The sequence below is a fragment of the Castanea sativa genome, chromosome 10 (assembly GCF_040712315.1).
Source record: "Castanea sativa cultivar Marrone di Chiusa Pesio chromosome 10, ASM4071231v1".
Taxonomy (NCBI): domain Eukaryota; kingdom Viridiplantae; phylum Streptophyta; class Magnoliopsida; order Fagales; family Fagaceae; genus Castanea; species Castanea sativa.
Window position 1 is genome coordinate 34,684,450 of NC_134022.1, and position 11,835 is coordinate 34,696,284.

The following is an 11,835-nucleotide window of genomic DNA, read 5'->3' on the forward strand; positions in this document are numbered from 1 at the left end:
AAAATGTAACTTTAACTCCTATTAAAACATTGCCTAAAAAATATGACAACTTTCCTGTTAATTTTTAAATTACTTTATCCACAAATAAATTCGATTTTCAAAATAAAAATTATATATATATATAAAAAAAAAACACAAATTTTTTTCTGTAAAATAGAATCGCTAAAAAAAAAAAAAAAAAACCCCTCATCACGTGATTTTCGCGTATGATAAGGCCAGTTATCTACTACTAGTATTATCCACTATTATCTATTGTATAATATGTTGTGTTCCTCAGCCAAAAAAGAAAATCTATTGTATACGTTGTGAATCAAAACCTCACACAATCCCACCTCCCTCCAATCACTGAAGACATCTGGTTGTGACCCACTGCTTATGGGTACGACCTCATGTACGGGCACTAACTGAGTTCTAACTCTAAGAGTGACAAAACCTCTTCCCATTGGTGCGTGCTTCCACGCTCCTAAAACTCGCGTAGTACCAAAGTCCCCAACCCCAGTCTAGTCGTGCCCTGAAACAAAGGCTTTTTTTTCTCAGTCAAACGGTCCTCTCCTTAACACTCACACACACACACACACACACACACACACAGTTCCAAACGCACTCGTTCTTACTCTTTAATTCTCTCACTAGTCTCAAATGTCAAAAACAAAAACACCTTCTTCTACATTCTCTCTCGCCAAGCAACATTTAGAGACAAATGCTGCAGAGTAAAGCTTAGCGTTTTACACTTCAATCTGTAACCGCTAAAAATAGTGGCAATATCTTTTTGCTAAATTATAGGCTTACAATTATACCTCACTTATCCCCATCACCCACTTCTCCCTCAAGTTTTTGCTTTTTGGTCATGGTCGTCAACCACTTTTATCTCTCAAATTCCTGAATTTATCACTTAATAATCTCTCTCTCTCTTCCACTGTCTTAGATTTTCTGTTTGGATGCAGAGAGAGAGATAAAGAAAAATTAAAAACAAAACACATGGATGATTCTATGTCTAGCCTACTTTGTCAAGAAAGTGAGACTTGTTTGGATGAAGAGTTGGGAAATGGGGATACCTTCATTAACTTTAAGAACTATGATGGTTCAGAAGATGAGCACCTGGAAATACTATTTGAAAGAGAAATCTGTTCTGGGTTCAAAAGGAATGAGTCTTTGGTGTTCGGAAACTGGGTCCAATGTGCTCGCTTGGAAGCTTTCACATGGATTCTGAAAGTTAGTCTCACTCCCATTTCCTTTCTTGTTTTTTTTCCCCCTGATAAGTACAAAATCAATACTAATTATAAAGATTAATTAAATTGTAATTGGGGTTGATTTTTTTTTTTTCATTCATTTTATTTTGTATGTCCATCTAGACGAGAGCAGCATTTGGATTTCGCTTCCAAACAGTCTATTTGTCAATGACATACTTCGATCGATTCCTTTCAAGGCGGTCCATCGATGTAAGTTTTGATTTCCTTTTCAATGCCAAAATTTTCTGCTTCAAGACAATCCTTTTGGCTATCAATGCTTGTTCTTTGTTGTTGAATTTGTCAATGTCGTGCAGAGTGAAAAATTATGGGCCATTAGATTACTGTCAGTGGCATGTCTTTCTCTGGCTGCAAAGATGGAGGAGTTAAAAGTTCCAATGTTATCAGAATATTTTTTAGAAGATTACAACTTCGAGAGCAAATTCATTCAAAGAATGGAGCTTTTGGTATTGAACACATTAGAATGGAGGATGGGCCTAATCACTCCTTTTGCTTTTCTTCATTTCTTCATCAAGAAGTTGTGCAAGGAATCTCCACCAAGTAATATTTTGTCCAGGACTGTGGAACTCATCTTGGCTATAACCAGAGGTACATTATGAACATTAATGTTTAATTTGATAATGTACTACTAATTTGATTTTTTATTAATGTGTTGATGTAAGTTTTTTAATGTAGAGGTCAATTTAATGGATCATCGACCGTCTGTTATAGCTGCTGCTGCAGCCTTGTTGGCTTTGGATGACAGATTATCAAGAAAAGCATTGGAGTTGAAGATGAATTCCATTTCCCATTGTAGATTTCTTGAAATTGTGAGTGCCTCATATTATTTATTTATTTATTTTGATTTAGAACTCATTTGATCAAATAAATAAAGTAGATTGGATTAATTTTGTTGGCCTTTTTGTCACAGGATGATGTGTTTTCATGCTATAATATAATGAGAAGATTAGGTGTGGAGAAATTTAAAATAGCTAAGGTTGTAAATTCTCCAGATCTTTCACGAACCCAATTGAGGCCAATTGATGTTTTAGATAATTCATTGGTTACTTCTGCTGTTAGCAATAAAAGAAAAAGGCTTACACTCAATACTAGTGATCAAAGTTGTGTCATACCTGATGACAAGCGACTCTACTAGAGAAGATTGGACTATAAGCATTTGTGAAAGATTTGGTAGTGGCTTTTTCAATAATGATTATTGGTCAAATCAGCGTTCTTCTATCATTACTTAATGGATATGATTTGGGATTGATTGATTGAATCTCCCTTAGGAACAGCCAGAGAGAGAGAGACAGTGAGGGAAAGAGAGCAGAAAAAGAAAAATAGAAAAGCAAAGCTTTGGGCTGCATATAAAAGCTGATTACCATTATAGGGCAATGCCACAATGTGGAAAAAGAGGCCATAAGAGAAGGGGGTTGGGGTGGGGCTTGAAGGCTGCATGTATAACAGTCAGTCTTAGTTCATTCTTTTTTCTTTTTTTTTGAAGGAAAGTTTTAGTTCATTCTTATTCAATATATTTATATAAAGTTTTTTTTTTCCCTATTTTGGTTGTCTTTCTGGGGTTTGTGATGTTATACAACCAACCTTTTGATGGGATGCTTTGTTGGTGTCTTTGAAAAGGCTGAAAGTAATGTAGACTGAGGGGTAAAGAGGGGGTAAGGGAGCTCTGTTTGTGTGATTTGATGCATATGTGCTTCATGTTGGCTATCCAAAAAAAAAAGGTGTAAAGGTGAATGTGATTGGATTTGTTTGAATATTTGGGTAAATGCCTTTTAAGCTGGGCCCCCACTCTTTATTTCTTGTGAAGCCCTGGCTGAGCAGGGTTGAGGGGTGGGTCATGAAACCCAAGACATTGTTTGTGGAATCAAAAGGAATTTCTGTGTTGATTACTTGATTATACTTTTATAAAATGCAGTTTTGTGACAGTGGCAACATTTTTCCAAGCCAATTGAGTTTCCATGTTGATTTTATGATGGGATAATTTTTGGTGAAAGATTTTATGATGGGATATTGGTCCCTACCGTTTGGTAACAGTACATAAATGTTAGCTCCATAGCCAAACGCCCTAGGCATGAAATTGTCTTTAACCATCACACAAATGTTAGCTCCATAGCCAAACGCCCTAGGCATGAAATTGTCTTTAACCATCATTGGAACTTTTAGAAGATTAATATTTATCTCACTTTCAGGCCTTTAAAGTGCGTGAAGCATCCAATACAATCTGGATTCATCTTTGATCTTATGCATATACTTTATTCGGGGTTTCTGGCCAGATTAAAGCACTTTAAAAAAAAAGCCCAAAGATATGCAAATATCATATATTCAAACGTTTAACAAATTGACAGTCGATAAATTTATTAGTACTTTTTAGTTTTTACTGGATGTTCTTTGGCTGAAATCTGAGATCTGACCAGATCAGGTTGACGTTTCATTGGATAATAACATTTCATGGGTGATTCAGTAGTGAATATTAAATCTGTTCATGCTCAACGACTAAACGAGATCATGTCTGTGTGGTCAAAATTGGCTAAGTACTTAGTACTTTCCCTGACAATGGTTCCCCTAACCAGCTGCCTTCTTTGCTGGCTGGATTTAAAAAAATGGCATCTTGACTTGTGCTGAAAATCACTTCGTACTGTATCCACCTTAGTTATTTTGGCCTTTATAGCCAACCCTTTTCTTTGCGTGTATGAATAGGCAAACATTGACCAAAGGTGACTGCTATTGCATTGATGCCATTGTTTACATGAGCCGTGGCATGCGTTGGGGTTCATAATACTACAACATTCTACGTTGTTCACCATTGCTCATTGTCCATTAAGTTCCAACTGCCAACTAAAATAATCAATACAATGAAACACCTTGTGTCGTTGTTGAAAAGCTTTTATTTGTGCGACTTTTTTTTTTTGAACCCAACTTACCCTACAGAAGTGGGTAGGTTTGCCAAATGTTTCATAAATGATTTTGCTATATAGCTTGCATCAATCTGTAAATGCCTGTATGTATTTTGTTTGGTAACAGCACACTGATCGTACAGTGTGAACAAGCTACTCAGATAGTCGGATGATCATATTGCATTCAGTTGTGATTATGATACCTGTAAGGACCAAAAATTCTGTCCCCCAAGCCCATTTAGAATAGTGAGCTTGTAGGGTTTAGCTGAGACCCAAATCAATAAATTTGTTAGAGAGGGAATCAAACAACAAGGGAGGGCTTAGCCCAAGGATCAGAATAAGGGAGGAAGACCCTATTCAATAAAATATATAGGTCAATACATTAACACAAGTTTGCCCAAGGAGGCCAAAGTTCCTTAAATAAAGGTACTGCTCATGTTCTTTCCTCTATGATCTTTTTACAATGATCTCTCTATTTTGTCTGACCCCCTCTGTTTGATAACCTTTTTCTCCTTATATACTCTCCCCCTCTTCACATCTTGGCCGTCCATTACTTCCTAACTAGCCTCCCCTCATGACATTTGTCCCCTTTTCCATTTGAAGAAGGTGGTGGAAGGAGTCTACTTCGCTGTGACTTGCACTGTTCAGGTCACTTCCACATCAATGCAATTGATAAAGCTGTTGCCTATCATTTAATGCGGCCAAGAGGCTAGATGTAGGGCATTCAGTGCGGAGGCTACAAGCTACGCCAAACTAGAAACTTCCCCCCTTGACCTTTGGTTCCCACTTGGTATGCCTTAGAGTACTTTTGACTTATCTCCTCACCTCCCCAAGCAACCTTCCTCTTCGGGCCATTGTCACCCCACACTGCGACTCTTAAACTTTATCATCGGTCCTCGGGCCCCCATAATAGCCCCTTAAAACTTTTGCTCTTAACCTTGAGGTAAAAGCAAAGTTTTAGTTACACGAGCTAGCTATACACGTGTCATACATATTCCCACGTGGTAATGTCCTTTCACCTACTTCCAGCACGCTCTTAATGCTTCGGAATCCACAATATCATATTTATGGCATCAGATAGTTGCTTGTCTCCCTACGTTCTACGGTTTGATTAGGATCGTATGGTCCTTATCTTCCTTCATTTATGAGCGAGAAATTTACCGCCCAATTTTTACTCCTATAAAAGGAGGACCTGGGGTTGGCTGGAGCTCATTTTCGCATTCTGGCAACCTAAACTAAAGCAAGCTCTCGAGGAGAGTTCTTCCCTTTGCTCGTAGGTGTGTTCATCTTAACTTTTCTTATTATTTTATTTTTTTTACAAGTTTGCTCTTTCATACTATCAAATTTCATGGGTAGATACGCTAAGTTGGTGGACACTCCAAAGGCTATGGCTATCCTTAGGGCACAATATAGGATTCCCAATAGCTTAAAAATTCGACACTATGAATATGGTGAATGGCTGGTCTTGAACAGAGCTGCTAAATCCATAATCATTCTTACGATCGCGTTTATTAAAGGCAGGATGGAACTTCCCATGTGGAGGATTACTAGGGACTACCTAATAAACTATAGGTTGACCCTTACACAATGCTCCCCAAATGTCTTTAGGGTTCTTGGGTGTGTAGATATGTTAAGTAGGAAAATGAGGACCAACCTTACCTGGCATGACGTAAACTGGGTATACAACTACCAAAAAGGGGAAAAAACCAAATACTACATCAAATGTAGAGTCCCTTCTGTTAGGTTGATCGCCTACCTACCTGACTCAAGTAAGGGTATGGACGAGGACTTCCTTATCGTCTCAAGGGACTGGCACAATGGACTACATTGTCCCACCCAAGAAGGGGAACCAGGTAGAGTTCCCGAGGACTAGAGATGCACTTAGGATATTACTTGAGTTCATCAGCATGCAAGTTTTCTTTTTCTTGTTGTTGTTGTTGTTTGTTTTTTTTTTTTTTACTCGTGACTTTTACTATTTTCCTCGGCAGACGAATACCACACCGCTCTTGCCAAGCACTTGGTTAATTTCACAAACATAAACTGGATCCTTAGGTCTGATATTTTTCTACACAAGGATGGTTAACTCCGGGCTGTCCACATCATCCTAGGATACAAACCTTCCACCAAGCATTTCCGAAGCCCGAAGAACGTTATTAAAGCCAGGGACCACCAGTTGGCTCTAATAGACGTAGCCGTCCCAGGATTTCTGCTATCAGGACACCCAACTATCAAAACCATTAGCTGCCAGGCTCCTCTACTCATAAGAGCCCCCCATCCCATCGAAGGATGAGGCCAAGGAGTCCACACCCAAGCGTGTCCCCCAGGAAGTCACTGACAAGGATTTCGAGGTCTTCTATCAATAGAAAGACCCTGTGAACGTTCCCAACACTTCACAAATGCCTACCACCTACACAAGTTAGCGTCAACCAGGAGGCCACAAACATCCCAAAAGGCATGGGATTTGAAGAGAAGACACTCGATCTTATAGCCCTACTTAATGCCCATACTGGGGGCAACATCCTAGTTGTGGCGGTGGTGCCCCAACCACCTACTCTTGCCGCCACGCACACCTCGTCCGTCGAAGCTGCGAACAGAAAAGGAAAAGATCCCAAGGAGGCAAAGGCACAGAGGGTGTCGAGGAGGGGGAGGTTATCAAATCCTCCCACTAGCCCCCCTCTAAAGATGTCCGGACAGGAAGGGGGCAACAAAAGAAGTCCTCCTCCACAGGGACTTCCAAGGATCTCTAGGGAGACCAGCCCAAGAAGCCTTCTATCTGGAGACCTCTTTTTACCATCAGTTCTAGCAACCTAGTACTTGATGATGCCAATCTGAGGGACCCCCAAAAGGGAAGCTCAAGTCAGGTGGTCGAGTGTCTAGAGAAGGCCTTATGCCTGCTAGAGGGCATGGCAGAGCTAAGGTCTTCCTATCTTTGAAGCGGGATTTAGCTAAGGTACATAATCACTACCCTTAGTTTAATTGGAAAAATTTCAACCCAATACTTATGTTCTCTTTTTTTGTAGGTTGTCCAAGCTGCCTTTATGACCAAAGAGTGGGTAGACCACTCTTTAGACATGGCTAGGAAAGCTGAGAACAAGCTAGAGGCTGCTGGAAAAGACCACACAGAGGCAGACAAGAAGTTGAAAGACACCCTTGCCCAACTGTCCGAGGTGGAAAGGGCCTAGACGAATGCTAAAGCGGCCCTTAAGAGTTTTGAAAAGCAAGCAGTTGAGGCATTGGAGGCCCATAGAAGGCTTCTTGGTAGAGCTAAAGCAAACAAGCAAACAATTGGAGGCCAAGGAGGCAGAAATGTCTAAAGCCGAGCAGGTGGCCTACGATGCAGGCATGACTAAGGCCGCTGAAAGCCTTACTGCCCGACCTAGGGACATCGCTCGGGCATTCTGCCTAGAAGTGTGGGGACAAGCCTTGAGTAGGAATGGCAACGGGTTGGGTTCGGGCCGGGTTTTTGCATACCCGGGCCCGACCCGCGGGCCAAGACCCGGAACCCGGACCCGGCCCGATTATTAATTGGGTTTTTTTCCCGGGGCCCATACCCGCCCTGTGGGCCCTATTTATCTTCTTGGGCCCAAGTCTAGCCCAACAAAAAAAAAAATTTTGAAGCCCATTAATTTTTTTTCCTAGATTCAAGCCCATTCAAGCCATTTAGGGAGTTAGGGTTACAAATCTCAAATGCTCAATTTATATATATATATATATATATATATATATATATATATATAAGGGGGGGTTTAGTAATTTAATATAACCGGGTTTTTATCCGGGGCGGGTTTCAGATTTTTTTATAAAACCCGGACCCGACCCGAACCCGCTTCGGGTTTTTTTTTTTTAAACCTATACCTAACCCTATTCTTTATCGGGCCGGGTAAAATCCGGCCTATTAGGGTCTGGCCGGATCGGGTATCCGTGGGGTGGATCTAAATTGCCATCCCTAGCCTTGAGTGCTGCTGGGGTTGGCACCGAATCAGAGTTTAGGGCTCTTGAGAAGGTGTACTATCCCCCAGCCTTACACTTGGCGCCTACCCCTCATCAGCCTCAAACTGATCCCGACTCCGTTCCCCCCTCTTCTTCGGATCAGCCCACCTCTGCTCCTTCTGCTACCCCTTCCCAAGACTAGGAGGAAGAGCAACCCCAAGAGACCCAAGTGGTAGACGTAGAAAAGGAGAAAACAACAAAGGTGGTCCAACAGAAAAAGAAGAAAAAGGATAAAGATCATGAGAAAAAAGAAAAAGGGAAGGAAGCGTCAACATAACTCCATCTTGTACTCATGGATTGAATGCCAATTTTGTAATCAGGCTCTAATGCCTCTTCCTATCTACTTGTACTTAGTTTTTAAACATTAATGAAAAAGTAGTCAGAATTTACTTCATATGTCTCTGTTATTCAAATGATATATGTTAGTTTATGTTTTACAGCCTTGTACTTCCTTAATAATACTTTCATTACTTAACTTATTCACGGCATATTCTTTACCCTTCTATTTAATCTGATATGGCTTGCACAACAACAAACAAATTGACTTGTAGAATTCAACAAAATTTGAAACTTACACTTACTTTAAATTGGGCTCAGGATCACAAGGTAAACTTATCAATTCTAACATTTGAATCCAAGGCCCTCCCCAAGGCAGTTTACCTTGCCATCAATACATGTACTCTCTTGCAAGGATCACTCTGCCTTTCATTTGGACATTGAAGAGCCATTCCGAGTCTAATTCTTATCCCACACTTAGAACATTCCACCACAGTGTTAATTTACCCTAGGCTTGTGACCCAAGGAATCAAACAAGGCCTAGGTTCTGTTTAACACTTAGAGTATTTCAAACAGTGTTAATTTACCCTAGGCTTGTGACTCGAGGAATCAGACAAGGCTTAGGTTTTGTTTAACACTTAGAGTATTTCAAACAGTATTAATTTACCCTAGGCCTGTGACCCAAGGAATCAGACAAGGCCTAGGTTCTATTTAACATTTAGAATATTTCAAACAGTGTTAATTTACCCTAGGATTGTGACCCAAGAAATCAGACTAGGTCTAGGTTCTGTTTAACACTTAGAGTATTTTATAGACTGACCGCTGTAGCCAAACATCCACAATGAAATGCAATTGAGAAAGATATAAGTGGCAAAAGAGTTCATAACATTAATAATAATAATGTTGCAGATTATTTACATTCCAAGGGTGAGGAACTAAGTTTTCATCTAGATCTTCTAAGTAATAATCCCTAATGTCAGCAATGGAAGTTATCCTATATGGCCCTTCCCAGTTAGGACCCAGTTTTCCCTAAGTAAGGTTCTTTGCTATTCCTACCACTTTTCTTAGGACCAAATCCTCTGTGGTTAGTGGCCTAACTTCACCCCCTTATCATACCCTTTTTTAAGTCTCTGTTGATAATGTGCTATTTTTACCATAGCCATTTCTCTCCTTTCCTCGGCCACATCTAGGCTGTCCAAAAGTAAACGGTTATTTTCCCCAACATTGAACTGATCAGTTCTTAGAGTGGGGAATCCTAAATCAAGGGTAATTACAGCTTCTGCCCCGTAAGTCATTGAAAAAAGGGTATCTCTTGTTGACCTACAAGGTGTAGTCCGATAGGTCCATAACACATGAGGCAGCTCGTCCACCCATTTTCTTTTAGCATCATCCAACCTTTTTTCCAGCCCAGACACTATAACCTTGTTAGTGGCCTCGGCCTGACCATTCCCCTAGGGATAGGCAAGTGTAAAATACTCATTCCTGATACCCAAATCCCCATAATATCTTCTACAGGCTTTGTTATCAAATTGAAGGCCATAATCTAAGATCAGTGTATGCAGAACTCCAAACCTGGTGACAACATTTCTCCAGACAAATCTCTTAGCATTTATGTCTCTGATGTTAGCAAGTGGCTCAGCTTCCAGCCATTTAGTAAAGTAGTTCATGCCAACGAGGAGCCATCTTCGGTTACCTATAGCTCGGGGAAAAAGCCCGATGATATCCAATCCCCACTAAGTGAATGGCTAAGGGCTGGACAATGAATTTAGGACTCCCCTCAGTTGATGGATATTCGATGCGTATCTCTGACATTGGTCATACTTCTTCGTATAATCCTGGGAGGCTTTCAGCATGCTCGGCCACCAGTACCCCTAGGTAAGGGCCTTATGAGCTAAAGACTTTTCCCCTATGTGACTCCTACATATGCCCTCATGTAATTCCTCCAACAAGGGCTCTACTGCTTTGTACACACAGTAAATATGGTCTCGAATAAGAGCGCTTGTATAACTTCTGCTCTTCAGATAACCAATAGCGGGAAGCACTTCTACGCACTTTTTTCGCTTCATCCTTGTCATCGGGCAATAATCCTTGCTTCAAAAAAGTTACTATGGGGTCCATCCAACTTAACCCCACCTGTATGCTATGCACCCCGACCACAGGTTCCCTTATGAGACTAGAGCTAACCATGTCCTTAACTATGACAAGCCAAGGAAGTTTTGACTTGAGAGAGGTGGCAAGCATTGCTAATGACTCAGCATGAGCATTCTGTCCTCTAGGGATTTGCTTCAGCGCAAAACTTTTAAATTGAGCACGAACACGCTGTACCCTAGCAAGGTACCTCTGCAATCTCTCATCCCGAGCTTTAAACTCTCCGTTAACCTGGCTCACCACCAACCTAAAATCAGAATACAAGTCCACCACATCTCCCCCTAACTGCTTGACCATTGCTACTTCGGCCAAAAGAGCCTCGTACTTGGCCTCATTGTTAGCAGCCAAGAAACTCAACCGCATCGATTTCTCCATTACTAGCTTCTCGGGAGTAATTAACAAAATCCCAATCCTAGCTCCCTTTCGGTTAGTTGCCCCGTCTGCATAAACCTCCCAAGGGAGGACGACAATGGCCGAGGCAACCATCATCCCCAATCCTTTTTCTTCCTTCTCCAATAAACCTTCAGCAAACTCTACCACAAAGTCTACCAGAATCTGGCCCCTTATGGCAGTCCGGGAATGTATTTGATGTCAGTCTCCAAGCATGGTTCTTCATTTAGCAATTCTACCTGTATAGTCTGATTTCCTTAGAAGAGCTTGCAAAGGAAGTTGGGTAAGCACCACTATAGTGTGAGCCCGAAAATAGTGGGGCAACTTCCTAGTGGCATGTACAATGGCCAAAAATGCATTCTCCAAAGGTAAATAGTGTGTCTCAGCTTCCTATAAGGACCTACTGATATAGTATACCTCGCTTCTAACCAATACGAGGCTAACAACATAGTCCGTGACTACTAGATAAGCATACAACACTTCCTCCTTCTCGGGCTTGGAGAGTATTGGAGGACTTGACAAGTACTGCTTAAGATCCTCAAAAGCCGTTACACACTCCTCCATCCACTTATGGAGAAGCTAGAAGAAAGGATGGCACCTATCCGCCGACCTAGAAATGAATCTACTCAAGGTAGCTGCCATTCCAGTCATTCTTTGCACCTCTTTGGGATTCTGAGGGGGATGTAAATTGTTAATAGCCTTAATCTGCTTAGAGTTAACCTTAATCCCACGATGGGTAATCATGTAGACCAAAAACTTTCCCGAGCTAACCCCAAACGAACACTTAGAGGCGTTCGAGCGTAGCCTATACTTCCTTAGGACTGAGAATGTTTCACCCAAGTCAGCTAGATGCTCTCCTACCCGCTTGCTCTTCATCACCAGGTCATCAATGT

The 11,835-nt window shown here is 41.1% G+C and overlaps 2 protein-coding genes across 2 annotated transcripts; one reads left to right on the forward strand and one right to left on the reverse strand.

The window, feature by feature from the left end:
• Positions 1 to 682: 682 nt before the first annotated feature.
• On the forward strand, positions 683 to 3,084 carry LOC142614059 (cyclin-D5-1-like). The gene is made up of 5 exons (XM_075786593.1): positions 683 to 1,212; positions 1,353 to 1,439; positions 1,544 to 1,835; positions 1,923 to 2,056; positions 2,158 to 3,084. Exons 1-5 carry the CDS (start codon positions 979 to 981, stop codon positions 2,380 to 2,382), a joined length of 972 nt encoding a protein of 323 aa, XP_075642708.1. The 5' UTR covers positions 683 to 978; the 3' UTR covers positions 2,383 to 3,084.
• A 7,249-nt stretch (positions 3,085 to 10,333) lies between these two features.
• LOC142612433 (uncharacterized) lies at positions 10,334 to 11,506 on the reverse strand. Its single transcript, XM_075784529.1, has 3 exons — positions 11,360 to 11,506; positions 11,182 to 11,270; positions 10,334 to 11,114 (listed from the first exon to the last, which is right to left on the reverse strand). The coding sequence occupies exons 1-3, from the start codon at positions 11,504 to 11,506 to the stop codon at positions 10,334 to 10,336; spliced, it is 1,017 nt and encodes a 338-aa protein (XP_075640644.1).
• Between the last annotated feature and the right edge of the window lie 329 nt (positions 11,507 to 11,835).